At 38.0% G+C, this 14,947-nt stretch overlaps 1 protein-coding gene across 5 annotated transcripts in view; it reads left to right on the top strand.

The window, feature by feature from the left end:
- The window catches only part of slc66a2 (solute carrier family 66 member 2), a 53,773-nt gene that overhangs the window by 14,184 nt on the left and 24,642 nt on the right, over positions 1 to 14,947 (top strand). For 4 of the 5 annotated variants that reach the window (XM_072570835.1, XM_072570832.1, XM_072570834.1 and 1 more), the window contains 2 exons: positions 5,639 to 5,772; positions 8,511 to 8,555. In XM_072570835.1, the coding sequence (XP_072426936.1) occupies positions 5,639 to 5,772; positions 8,511 to 8,555 (179 nt within the window). The remainder of the gene's footprint in view (positions 1 to 5,638; positions 5,773 to 8,510; positions 8,556 to 14,947) is intronic. The other variant, XM_072570836.1, reaches the window with a different exon arrangement.

Raw genomic sequence — 14,947 nt, forward strand, 5'->3', positions numbered from 1 at the left:
TGTCAATTTGACAAATGTAACAGTATTTCTTACAGTACCAGGAAAACATGAAGTTGTGGGATGCCATTGTGGCTGATCCTACTCAATTGAATTGAGTTTTTAATCTTTAAAAGAAAGAGTGGCAATCTTTGAGAAGTTTAGTTACACTTCTGTATATGAAGACGCTACTTTATATGTGCAGTGGAAAGTGTTTTTTAATAGGATTTTGGGGGTTGGGGTATCATAACTCTCATTTAATCATCTTTGAGACGAGGAGTTACTAGGCAATGATCAATTTGTACTACTGACTGTAAAATATCTTATCATCAGAATATAAAGTTGAAGCATGGTAAACTGACCCGAAATTTGCTACATTGGTGTTATAAACATAAGCTCGACTGTTGTGAATCTTCAAGTGATGAATTCCTGTCATGAATTTCTGAAAAAGGTGATTGCCCAGAAATTGTTGGATCTGGGCATATCAGTGAGCTGGATTTGTTCCCTCCTTAAGCTGTAATTAATTGTCTCAAACTGCTGAAATAATTAATTGGTAACAGTGTGACAAAGACAATGGTGAACCTAGTCAGTGACAGAGTTAGTAGTTCATTTCCTCACCCACCTGTAATAAGATATAAAAATTTGAATGGCTAGCAAAACCCTAAAATAATAGCTTTGATGTCAACAAAAACAACAATAATTTACATGGCATCTTTTACTGTAATAAAAATCTCAATGCACTTTGCAGGGAGTTCTAAAACAACATATGATGTGGACAACAAAAGGGGTTAGTTCAGACGACAAAGCTTGATCAAAGAGATGGGTTTTAAGGAGAAAGTCAGAGTAGTTTGAAGTGAATGAAGATGTTCCAGAGCTTGGGGCCTAGACAACTGGCCCCACTAACTGGCCTGCTAGTGGTGGAATGATTCAAATTGGAGTTGCACCAGGCCAGAGTTATAATAAACAGGGGTTGTGTGGTTGGAGAAAACTCCAGATATCAGAAGGAGTGAAGCCATGGTGCATTAGAAAACAAGGATGAGACATTAAACGAAGATCACTGAACGCATGCTTTCATAGAGAATAACAGCCATGTGAACCAGACTGCTTCCTGCCCAGAGTTCACATTGCTTTGTAATTCTTTGTAATTCTTCAGGAAGTAGATGTGATTTGCTCTCTACATGCTAAAGCAACATATGGTAATTTAAACTATGTGTGGCTTCTGGAATTAATATACTTGCCAGTGAGTGAACCTGCATACTTTGGCAGGGTGGAAATGTTATAACTCTGACATACTGAAAGGAGTTGAGTATTAATTTCACTGTGACCTAAAATCTACAGTTGATGCTGGATATAAATGATTTGGATGTGAACATAAGAGGTATGGTTAGTAAGTTTGCAAATGTCAGCAAAATTGCAGGTGCAGTGGACAGTGAGGAAGGTTACCTCAGAGTACAAAGGGATCTTGATCAGATGGGCCAATGGGCTGAAGAGTGACATATGGTGTTTAATTTAGATAAATGTGAGGTGCTGCAGTTTGGAAAGACAAATCGGGCAGGTCGTATACACTTAATGGTAAGGTCCTAGGGAGTGGTGCTGAACAAACAGACCTTCAAGTGCAGGTTCATAGTTTCTTGAAAACGGAGCAGCAGGTAGATAGAACATAGAACAATATGGCGCAGAACAGGCCCTTCAGCCCTCTATGTTGTGCCGACCTGTGAACTATTCTAAGCCCATTCCCTACACTATCCCATCATCATCCATGTGCTTATCCAAGGATTGTTTAAATCTCCCTAATGTGGCTGAGTTAACTACATTGGCAGGCAGGGCATTCTATGTCCTTACTACTCTGAGTAAAGCACCTGCCTCTGACGTCTGTCTGAAATCTATTACACCTCAATTTGTAGTTATGCTCTCTCATACAAGCTGAGGTCCTCATCGTAGGAAAAAGACTTTCCCTGTCTACCCTATCTAATCCTCTGATCATCTTATATGTCTCTGTCAAATCCCCTCTTCGCTGCCTTCTTTCCAGTGAGAACAGACCCAAGTCTCTTAGCCTTTCCTCATAAGACCTTCCCTCCAGACCAGGCAACATCCTGGTCAATCTCCTCTGCACCTTTTCCAATGCTTTCACATCCTTTCTGTAATGGGGTGACCAGAACTGCACACAGTATTCCAAGTGCAGCCACACTAGTGTTTTGTATAGTTGCAGCATGACATTACAGCTCCGGAACTCAATCCCTCTACCAATAAAACCTAACACACCGTATACCTTAACAGCACTATCAACTTGGGTGGCAACTTTCAGGGATCTATGTACATGGACTCCAAGATCCCTCTACGCATCCACACTACCAAGAATATTTCTATTGATCCAGTATTCTGCCTTCCTGTTGTTATTCCCAAAGTGAGTCACCTCATATTTTTCTTCATTGAACTCCATTCGCCACCTCTCAGCCCAATGTTGCAGTTTATCCAAGTCCCTCTGCAACCTGCAACCTGCAAAACACTTCCACACTGTCCACTACTCCACCAACTTTAGTGTCATCTGCAAACTTACTAACCCATCCACCTATGCCTGCGTCTAAGTCATTTATAAAAATGACAAACAGCAGTGGTCCCAAAACAGATCCTTGTGACACACCCCTAGTAACTGGACTCCATATCTTCCATCATCCCCCACTCGCTGCCTTCTTACAGAAAGCCAATGTCTAATCCAAACTGCTAAATCACCCTCAATCCCATGCCTCTGCATTTTCTCCAACAGCCTACCATGTGGAACCTTATCAAAGGCTTTACTGAAATCCATGTACACCACGTCAACTGCCCCACTCTCATCCACACGCCTGATCACCTTCTCAAAAAACTCAGGTTTATGAGACATGACCTGCCCTGACGAAACCATGTAGACTATCTGCAATCAAATTGTTGCTTGCTAGATGATTATAAATCCTATCTCTTCTAATCCTTTTCAAAACTTTTCCTACAACAGGCGTAAGGCTCACTGATCTATAATTACCTGGGTTATCTCTACTGTCCTTCTTGAACCAGGGCACAACAGTAGTAATCCTCCAGTCCTCTGGTACTAAACCTGTAGACAATGACAACTCAAAGATCAAAGCTAAAGGCTCCAACACTACCTCCCTAGCTTCCCAGAGAACCCTCTGATAAATTCCATCCGGCCCAGGGGACTTGTCTACTTTCACTCCTTCTGGAATTGATAATACTTACGAACCTCGATCCTTTCTAGTCTAATATCTTGTATCTCATTCTTCTCCTCTAAAATATTCTCCTAGATAGATAGGATAGTGAAGAAGGTGTTTGGTATACTTGCCTTTATTGGTCAGAGCATTGAGTGTCGGAGTTGGGAGGTCATGTTGTGGCTGTTAGATCATTATTGGAATACTGCATGCAATTCTGGTCTCCCTGTTATAGGAAGGATGTTGTGAAACGTGAAAGGGTTCAGAAAAGATTTACAAGGATGTTGCCAAGGTTTAGAGGGTTTGAGCTATAGGGAAAGGCTGCATACACTCGGGCTAATTTCCCCAGAGTGTTGGAGGCTGAGGGTGACTTTATAGAGGTTTATAAAATCACGAGGAGATAGATGGGGTAAATAGACAAGGTCTTTTCCCTGGAATGAGCTACCAGTTGTGAAGGCTGGTACAGTTACAACATCCAAAAGGCATCTGGATGGGTATATGATTAGGAAGGGTTTAGAGCGATATGGGCCAAATACTGGCAAATGGGACTTGATTAGGTTAGGATGTCTGGTTGGCATGGGCAAGGTGGATTGAAGGGTCTGTTTCTGTGCTGCATATCTCTATGACACGAACTCATCAATACAACTAGTGTGCTTATGTAGCACTTACTGTGTTTTTTATATAATTGCTAGTTAGTGGAAGACCATTGGAAACATTAAGGCCCCGTTAATAGTCTTTATGCCATTAAATACTAGCCTTAATGTACTGCGATGAGTTTAATTAGTTTTTACAAAACCGATGCAGCAATTTCTCTTGGTTATGCAAAGTTAGGGCCTTCTGACGCAGGGGTAGTGTCCTTATTAAGATTGTCCAGATTATAGTGCCACCTGTCCAAGACATTTCAAAACATTTTCCTGTACAGGTTGATTAAGAATATTTACAGGGAGAGTGATGACAAATTATTTTTTGCAGGATATCATCCAACAGTTTTTCATGTCTTCCTCACTGTAAATTGCTGGGGTTTTTTTCACAGATCAAGTATTTGGCTTCACTCCCCATTATTTTGGCAGTAAACTTTGGGACAGTGCAAATTACGGTGTGCTACAGAGTTTGCAGTGCCAGATCAGGATGGACATATGTTGGGTACAACACATTGCCAAGGCCTGGCCCAGAGCAGAATTTAATAAAGATTGTGTTTTGGAGTAATTACTGCAGTCAGATAGTGTAGGAGTGGTTATGTATAGGCATAATATTCCGGTTGCGCTTAATTTGAATGAGGTGACAGTGAAATTTCACAAATAGACATTAGGGCATCCTAAAGCATATTTATCTCCTGGATAGCTTACACTTCCATAGGCATGTTTAATTCCTGTCTGCAGTACACACTTTGCATATAAGCTCAACTAATCATTTGGTAAAGTCAGCAAAAAAAAATCAAACTATGCCTGTCTTTAAAATCATTCAACGTATTATTTATTTGCAGTGCCAACAATCTGCAACCCTGTTGTTAAAAATTTCCTGTCCAAAATCAGTTGGATCAACAATCGTAGCATCTGTGCAGTATGAAAAGAAGCCATTCAGCTTATCAAGTCTGCACTGACCCTCCTAAGAGCACCTCACCCAGACTCTGCCTCATCACTGTAACTCTGAATGGGGTTTTCACCATAGCTAACCCACCGAATCTGATTTGGAGATGCCGGTGTTGGACTGGGGTGTACAATCACCTGATGCAGGAGCATCGCTCCGAAAGCTAGTGTACTTCCAATTAAACCTGTTGGACTATAACCTGGTGTTGTGTGATTTTTAACTTTATCCACCTAATCTGCACATCCTTGATCACTATGGGGCAATTTAGCATGGTCCATCCACCTAATCTGCACATCTTTGGACTGTGGGAGGAAACTGGAGCACCTGGCTGATAAAGAAATGGGGAGAACGGGCAAACTCCGTACAGACAGTTGCCCAAGGTTGGAATCAAACCTGGGGCCCTGATGTTGTGAGCTAACAGTGCTAGGTTGCTTCACACAATACCTTATACCCAGAGTTATTTAGTGACATTGTTTTTATTTTAATGAATGTAATTATAAACTAATTTGCTAGTGTTGAGGTGAAAAAATAAAATTATTAAATATAAGGATGTTCACAAACTAAACAAATAATTTGAAAGCTTTTTTTCAAACATTGTGATGAATGTTGGACTGGTTTAAGCAGGCAGCCTTGTTGTATGACATTTAATGAAAAGCTGGACATTGAATAAGGGAGTGGAGAGATTTGGGTAGATTTCGAATGGGAGAATGATAAATGGTCCAAATGACTGTTTTAATACCTAGATTCCATTTAATTCTGTGTATATCTGATTAAGTTATAAGTATTCATACATTTTTAATAATGTTATAAGGATAGTTTGTTTAAAATAAATTGTGTAGTTTGAATTGTGAATCTAATGTATTCACTCTTTTCTTAAGGTTTGGAAGGTACTTTGAACCACCCCTTTTATTACAAAGTATAATCATGATCATTACCATGCTGGTGATGTTGAAGTTATGTACTGCTGTTCGTGTAGCCAGTGAACTCACAACACGACGCCGTGCCTTTACAGGTTAGTGACAATCAAATATAGGCAGCCTGAACACCAGCAATTTGAAAATGTTGGAACAATACCAAATCTTTTTTTTTGTGATTAAACAATCAGGTAAACCAGGTTCCATTTTGAAAATGTTAAATAATTTAGACAATATAGCAATTTTAGATTTATTTTCCTGAGCTGCCAGTTCTGATTCAGTCACACTATGCTACTTTCATGTTCAAGACAAGGTAAGGGTGCAGAGCATTACACTCTTAATAGCCATTTGTGAAGGAAGAAATCTGAGTTAATCATGAAGTAAAATTTTTTTAAAATTCAACCATTTCAGACATATACATGTTGCCAGGGCATGTGGAGCTTGAACCAACTATCTTTCTAGGGTGCTTGATAACCCAAATGATACCCTCCACCTATTTGTACTTAACCTCAATTGAAACAATTTATAATTTACTTTAGCGGGGTGGGGTGTCAGGGATGAAATACATTTGAGAAGCAAAGTCCATGCAAAAGGACTGCACCTACCTAACCTAGTTCAAAACACACTTTTAAACCTTCGTCGTCATCAGCCATCACTCACTACTGAGTATGATTGTCTACCTAGGAAATTCCATGTCACTGGTCATGAACTCTGTGGTCTTACATGGTTGGTGAGCCAAATCCTATAGTTGCGTCTACTGAAATTGAACAAACTTACTGCAATTGTGCTGGTTTTCAGTGTAGCAAAATTATGTGTGCTAAATTGCCAGAATGTGAAAATAAGAGGCTCAATTGTTCTTCTTGTCTCTCAGCACTTCTCATTCTTCCTTTTCTCTCTCTTTTCTCCACTGGACGCACACACCACCACCACCAACACCAACACCAATTCTTGAGTTGCCTTTTCTTAGCCTTTGAAAAAGTATTATTAAGCATTAGCAATTTATTCTTGTTTTGGAAGGAATTGTAGGAGGAAATTCAGCCCTACCTTGGTATGTGCCAAACATCATCCCAACATTTTCAGCATTCCTAAAATTAAATATTCCATTCAGATAATAGCAGTTGTGATGGGGAGAAGGTAGCAGATGCTGACTATTTATGCCAAACAAAAGACATGTTTGTGTGTTGTTTTAAATGCTGCAAATCTGGCAACACTGACTTAAGGGCATTAGCTTCTGCAAAGCTTTAAATTAAGAACAAAACATGTAGTTTCAACCAGTAAATTAACTCCAGGGTAGTGTTCATAGAGAAATGTACAAAATTGTATCCTGTAATTTAAAAAAAGATTTATATCATAGATTAATGTAAATCATCATTAGACTCTGGTGTGTCCCCTGCGACTTTATCCTTTCCTATTTGAAGAGTGCAACATTAAATATTGGGTATTGATAAAATTTGACTTGTAACAATGATTCTGGATTAAAGATAAGTCATTCTGCCCTTTAAGTCAGTATTGCTTGCATTGTATCTAACTGAATAATATTCCCAGAGCATGCTTTGATCCAAAACCCAAGTATATTTTTGTTCAGAATATTAAAGATTGCAAATGTGAGGTTCTGCAGATTTAAATTTAGTTCCTCAAATTGCATTCATTTATGTGGAAAATATAATTCTTATAAGAGGGCAGAAATTAAAGAAACATTGGAACAGAGGAGCTAGATGTTGAACAGTGTAGTTATTTACTAGTCTCAGTTCAGAGACTTTAAAATAATCTTGTTTTAAGTTAGATTTGACTCCTATTAGATAAGCTTCCTTTTTGAAAGGATGTGTATCAAGTGAGATTTATCTTCACACAAATGTCAGCAATTAAAGAAAAAAAGGTGCAATCCAATAAGGGAGGGTAAAGATGTCTGAATTTGGGAATGACATTTTACCCCTTATAATAATTCATTGATCTACTTAATCTGCAATATGCTTCTCTTAATAATGTGTCCTTTGGTAGTTCACAATCAAGAATATCTCATTTGTGCCTAGATAATGAATTTACTTATGTTTTCTCACCTTTGGGAATATCACTTTCAAGCCTGATGGCCAGATAGTAGTCAGGATCAAGGGCCATTACGGACTTCTGTTCTTTGCACCTGTCTAGCTTCATGGTACTAATTCTCTATGTGACTTCTTGGAGCTCTGCTGCCAGTTAGCTTGATGTAGGTTGTCTTTGGATGACTCTACCACATTATGGTCAGGAACGCCTGGAGGGCAGGTGGAGGTCGGATAATTTTGACTCAGAGTACATTGTGCTGTAACTAGCAGCTAAAGATTGGAAGGATGTGGGCAAACCATGGATATTTTCTGAAAGATGAGAAAATGAAGCAAATATAAAACGCATCTTAACTTGGTCAACTTGCCAACTGTCTGAATTCAGACTGTTGCAGTTCCTCAACTATATTTTCAGTTTAATGTTCCTGGTCCAGTGCTGGTTCATGCTGTTACTAAAGCATTTAAAGTTAAGAGATTGAAGTGTAATTTTTACAACAAAATGTCCCTTTTTTTTATTACTACTACGTGTTGTGTGCTTATTTTAAACTGTTGTACTCTTGTCTCGTCTGAAAATCGACAACAGTCACAGCCATATCATTGAAAGGTTGTACTACTAAAATTTCTTCTAGATGTAGAGAGGGGTAATATGTATTTCTAGTCTTGGATGTATATGCTTTACTAACACCTCTGCTGTTTCAGCAAAAGTATCGGTATACGGTGATTCCTTAAAAATACTGGGCTGAATCAAAATCAATTTTGCCTCTTGTCTTTTCTTTCTGGCTTTTGGTCTGTGTTAACAGACAATAAAGATGAAGAAGTCAAAACTCCTAGGAAGTTCTTTCTGGGTATGTATACACCCATGTAGCATGTACATGTCTCAAGATTTATCCCATTTGAGTCTGCATTTTTTTTCCAATTTTCATTTTGCATGAATGTTTTTGAGTAGCGAAGACTTGGTGTGCTCAGCCTCTTTGCATTAGACAGGAGTATCTGTGCAAATTGAAATAAAATGAGGGTGGTTAGGCCATTATGAACATTCAAGGCTTTGAACATGTTGGTAATGGAATACTGAACATGTCAATACATAATTTGATTCTTTCTTCCTCTGCTCAATGTGATGGGTTTGCGCATTCCAAAGTCTTAATTATAGTGATTTTTTTTAAAATTGAGTTTTACGTGCCTATGCAAACTCAGCCAAGACAGGTAAGTGTTGAAGATGCCATTAAATTTTGTATTATATCACATTCAATTTAGTCTCTGTTTTGAATGTGTTTTAGGCCAAGGATACATGATATTCTGGCAGTTGTGGTTATTTATTTTGAGAGATTTTATTCACATTTGCTGTCCTGGCTACAAGGAAAGCAACTTAAAATATTATTCACAAAGCTGTCTATTGTAAACAAGTGACAGTTTTCAATTTAAGTAGAATTTGAAGATGTAGGTATCAAACGGCCTTTGTCGACCCACAATAGCATAGCTTAGCATGTGATTTCATGAAATGATTGCAAATTACTTTCTATTCTATCAGATGACTTCTATGTCAAGTCTGCAAATTGATAAAGAGTAACTTTTTAAAATTTGCAGACTTGACATAGAAGTCATCTGATAGAATAGAAAGTAATTTGCAATCAGATGACTTCTATGTCAAGTCTGCAAATTGATAAAGAGTAACTTTTTAAAATTTGCAGACTTGACAGATTTGCACTCGTGCTATTTTTAAAGTTTGAAAATGGTATAAAGCATTACCTTGTTTTCACGAAGTTGTTAACCAGTTTGGAACATGTTGATTGAGCTAGCAAAGTAATTGAATTATATATTTTAAATGTTGATAATAAACAGTGTAATTTATACTTTTTTTTAAAAAATGTAATTTTAAGGAGTATGTATTTGTCCAATACCTTGTCATTCTGATAGATCACAGACATTTAAGAAGAATTAACAAAATTCAGTTGAGATGCAAAATAGTGTGCACTTTTGATGTATTCAAGGGTTCTCAGATTGTTCTGGAAAAGATAATATTTGAATATGATATTTTAAAACACGTGACATTTATTTGTCTTGGCTGATATTATTACTAGGAGAAAGTAAGGACTGCAGATGCTGGAGATCAGAGCTGAAAATGTGTTGCTGGAAAAGCGCAGCAGGTCAGGCAGTATCCAAGGAGCAGGAGAATCGACGTTTCGGGCATGTGGCTCATGCCTGAAACGTCAATTCTCCTGCTCCTTGGATGCTGCCTGACCTGCTGCACTTTTCCAGCAACACATTTTCAGCTGTGATATTATTATTATTCAATAATTTAGCATTGTTAATACAATTTAATCTTGGCGCTTTTTGTATTGTATCTTGGGATATTTTAAGTATGTAGTTCAACTAAAATCTGTGTCCTCACTTGTCTCCTGCAGGAGCTCATTTGTTAGTGAGAATGTGACAAATTGGCAGTAAGCCAGTAGCATGACTTATTTTGTGACAACCCCTCTATAACCTTGAAAGCTTTTTGACAAAATAGGGTTACAGTGGAGAACAGAATTTGTTGATCCTGTTGCATTGGTGGCGCTGAATCAGATTTATGTTTTCCTTGTAAGCTTCAGGAATATTGCTATGGGAAAACCTAATTGTTCTAGTGATCTAGTTTTAATGAAGTGAAGTTTTGCAAATTTTACATTGACTTATTGAAGATTTGCAGGTTGAATACAGTTGTGCGATATAGTATGAAATACTGCTTATTTAAAACATAGAGTGTAGAAATCCTAGGCAGGGCACTGCAATAGTGAATTTTTTTTTGTTTTTGAATGGATTAACTCTGAGTCTTTAACATCAAGCCCGTTTTCTCAGATGTAACCAGCTTTCAAACCACCATACGCAAACCTTGCAAATATGAATGCAACTTTGTTATCCCTTTTGACTACTCAAAAGAAAACATTGCTGCTGTTACACTACTTTTCATTTGTGTACAGTGACAGAAACAACATGCTGGTAAGTCAACAAATACAGAAATGTAATGACATTGTCAACCAATTGGATTCTCTAATGACTGCAATAAAATTCCCCCAATTTGAAAATTTGTACTTGAAACAAGCTGGTATGAAATAGAAGATACCTAATCCTTTTACAGTTTATGTAGAGAGCTCCTTTGTTTTTGTAAGCCCACAGAGAAATTTACCACTGTTAGTACTAATATAGATAGAGTGAAAGTTTATTTCTATTTTTCTATTCACCTTTGTGTTTACTTAATTGCTCTGTTCTATGGTCGTTGTGAAGTTTTTATTTGTTTTAACCTTCTTTTTGCTGCTAAAATGTAGAAATGAGAGGCCCAGCATCTCTAGATTTATATGCTAATTTAGCATTCCTTTCTTTAAGCATTATTTTAAGCTAGTTCAAACTTGAATATTGCTGGAAAAACTCACATTGTCAAAGCTTTTTGTTATGCGCTCCTCAGAACAATTTGCAAGAAAACTGATTTCGGGGAAAGACACATTTATGTTGTATGAGAGGGACGTCTTGATTGTTTTGCCAGTGAACTCTGGTAGAATTGTTATTGAGAATGTACCAGTTAATGTTAAGTAAACAGTTACCAGGCAGGTTGACTCCATACTTCCCAGGACAAGATTTGCATCTTGTAGTGTAGGACCATCCTTAAGAAGGAAATCGGGAAAGCAAAGAGGCAAAGTGAGATAGCATTGTAGATAAGGTTAAGAATAATCTAAAGTGATTCTGCAACTACATTAAGAGTAAGCGGGTAACTAGAGAGAAGGTAGGGCCTCTTAAAGATCAAAGAGATCAGTTTTGTGTCGAAGATGGGAAGAAATATTAATATTTCATGTCAGTTTTTACTGTGGAGAAAGAAATAGAGTTAGAGAACTCTGGGAAATAAAAAACAAAATTATGTTTTAAAAACAGTTCATATTGCAGAAGAGGAAATTCTGGAGATCTTCGAACACAGTGCAGTACAGACCCTTCGGCCCTCGATGTAGCGCTGACCTGTGAAACCAATCTGAAGCCTATCTAACCCATACTATTCCATTTTCATCTATATGTTTATCCAATGACCATTTAAATGCCCTTAAAGTTGAATGAGTCTACTGCTATTGCAGGCAAGCCGTTCCACGCCTCTACTACTCTGAGTAAAGAAACTACCTCTGATATCTATCCTATATCTGTCAACCTCAATTTAAATCTATGTCCCTGTGTGGTTGCCTTCAAAGGAAAAAAGCCCTCACTGTCCACCCTACCTAACCCTCTTATCTTATATGTCTCAATTAAGTCACCTCTCAACCTTCTCTCTAATGAAAGCAGCCTCAAGTCCCTCAGCCTTTTCTCAGACCTTCCTTCCACACCAGGCAATATCCCAGTAAATCTCCTCTGAACCCCTTCCACATCCTTCCTATAATGCGGTGATCAGAACTGGATGCAATACTCGAAGTGCAGCCACACCAGAGTTTTGTACAGCTGCAACATGACCTTGTGGCTCCGAAACTCAATCTCTCTACCAATAAAAACGAACACACCATATGCTGCCTTAACAGCCCTATTAACCTGGGTGGCAACTTTCAGGGATCTATGTACCTGGACACCCAGCTCTCCCTGCACATCTACACTATTAGCCCAGTACTCTTTATTCCTGTTGCTCCTTCCAAAGTGAATCACCTCACACTTCTCCGCATTAAATTCCATTTGCCACCCTCAGCCCAGCTGTGCAACTTATCTATGTCCCTCTGTAACCTGCAGTATCCTTCGGCTCTAATCTTACTCTACTCAGTCATTCTTTTATTTCTGATATACCTATAGAAAGCTTTACAATTTTCCTTGATCCTATCTGCCAAAGACTTCAATGTCCCCTCCTGGCTCTTAGCTCTCTCATTTAGGTCTTTCCTGGCTAACTTGTAACTCTCAAGTGCTCTAACTGAGCCTTACGTTAGAAAGTCTCATTCTAACATAAGCTGCCTTCTTCCTCTTGACAAGCAATTCAATGTCTTTAGTAAACCACGGCTCCCTCGCTTGACCACTTCCTCCCTACCTGACAGTTACATATTTATCAAGGACACGCAGTAGTTGTTTCTTGAATAAACTCCACATTTCAATTGTGCCCATCCTCTGCAGTTTCCTTCCCCATCCAATGCATCCTAACTCTTGCCTAATTGATTAATATTTGCCTTCCCCCATCTAAAACTCTTGCCCTACAGTATATACCTATTACTTTCCATCGCTAAAGTAAACATAACCAAATTGTAGTCACTATCACAATCCATCTTCCTTTGTGGATTTGTTCTTAAGGTCGGTGTTAATGTTTTTCTCTGTGCAAGCTCCTTCTCTAGATAGGTACCTCTGAGTTCTGACCAGCAGCCTACATTTGTTGGTCTTCTGACAGTTCTCCGTCAACTGTTCAATTTTTACTGATCTTATACCGGCAAAGCATCTGATTATGTCATTGGCTTTAAGTATTGTCAATATACTAAATTTAAGCTTGATTGGAGTTTGGTTTGTTTTGGGGTATAATTTAAACTGATTGGCCTAATTCAAATTTGTTTTTGTCTCCAGGCAACCAGCTACACTAGCTGCTGGACCAAAAGTTTACATTATATCTTGTTCAGAACATTTAGTGCTGTCAGGTAGTTCTGCTAGCTTTCTTAAAGGTACAGTACACCCACTTCTTCATAACAGAACAGATTTACCAGGATGTTGCCAAGTATGGAATGGTTCACGAGTTTTAAAGAAAAGTTGGATAGACTAAGACTCTTTTTTTTTTCACTGGAGCATAGGAAGTTGAGAGGTGACCTTATAGAGGTTTATAAAATCATGTGGAGTATAGATAAGGTGAATGGTAGGTGGTTTTTCTTCCCTAGGATAGGGGATTTCAAGACTAAGGGGCACATTTTTAGGGTGAGAGGGGAGAAATTTATAAAAGGCATGGGGCAATTTTTTTTCACACAGTGGTTTGCGTGTGAGATGAACTTTGAGGATATGGTGGATGTGGGTTTAAAAGACATTTGGATAAGAACATAAATAAGAAATGTTTGGATGGGTATGGGCTAAGAGCAAGCAGGTGGGACAGTTTAGTTTGGAATTATGTTCAGCATGGACTGCTTGGACTGAAGGGTCTGTTTCCGTGCTGCATTACTGTATGCCCCTGTGGTCTATAGCAAACATTGGGTTCCTCGTAAAAACATGTTTGCTTTAGATTGTGCAAAATGGATTAAATATGGAGTACATGGTGTCAGAGGAGATTTTGATTCTTTTTTCAACCTGTTTAATTTTCTGAGAAAAGAAGCTTGAAATATTTTGCTTGAATTGCAAATTGGATGCAACTCGTAAGATACCTATTGGATGTTAAACCATTCGTGTTTGACTAGTTGTTTACCCTGCTTCGAATTTCTATGTTTCCAGCAGCTCTGACACAATGCTTTACATTAATTGCATTTTGGGGAGAGAGGTGAAGTTTGTTTTTTTAATAAGAAAGAAATGCTTACATTTATATAATATCTTCTATGATCTCCAATGTCCCAAAAGCAATTAAGTAGTGGTAACTTTTCAAGATAGGAAATATGACAGCCAGTTTATGCACCAGAAACTCTCATAAACAACTCTGAGATATTTTGGTTGATGGATAAATATTGGTTCTGCTGTTCTTTGAAATATTGTCATGTGATCTTTTAGGTCCACCCAAGAGGGTAGAAGGGCCTCCGTTAAATAAATCATCCAATATGGGCACCTTTGACATTGCTGCATTCCCGCAATACTGCAATGGAGTATTAATATAGATTTTGTGATCAAATATGTGAAATGGAATTAAATGAGGTTTTAGGTAATCTTTCATTTAACAAGGCATCTTCTGTAAAATTTATAAACTTGAACTTTGAAGACAATTGAAGTGGATAAAGCAAATTTTTAACTTAATTGGAATATTCTATTAGCATGCTGAATTGCATGATTATTTCATGCTGTGAGATTCAGACTATCAAAAAGCACGCAAATATTTTTCTCAAACTGCAAGGTGTTAAGTGTGTAAAAACAATTGTCAGGTAGTAGGGACTTGTAGGAAGAGTTAATATTAAGCTGTGCAGTCAACTTGTCCATCATATATGCAGATTTTATGTTTTATGGCACAAAAAGTCATTTAACTGAAATTTTGATTATCAAAAAATTACTGAATGAGAATTGTAAAAACGTATCAAGTATCGGTGTCTGTTGCAGGCTGTAGTGCAACATTGACAGGATGCAGAGCTGGGCTGAGAAATGGCAG

The sequence above is a fragment of the Chiloscyllium punctatum genome, chromosome 5 (genome assembly GCF_047496795.1).
Source record: "Chiloscyllium punctatum isolate Juve2018m chromosome 5, sChiPun1.3, whole genome shotgun sequence".
NCBI lineage: Eukaryota > Metazoa > Chordata > Chondrichthyes > Orectolobiformes > Hemiscylliidae > Chiloscyllium > Chiloscyllium punctatum.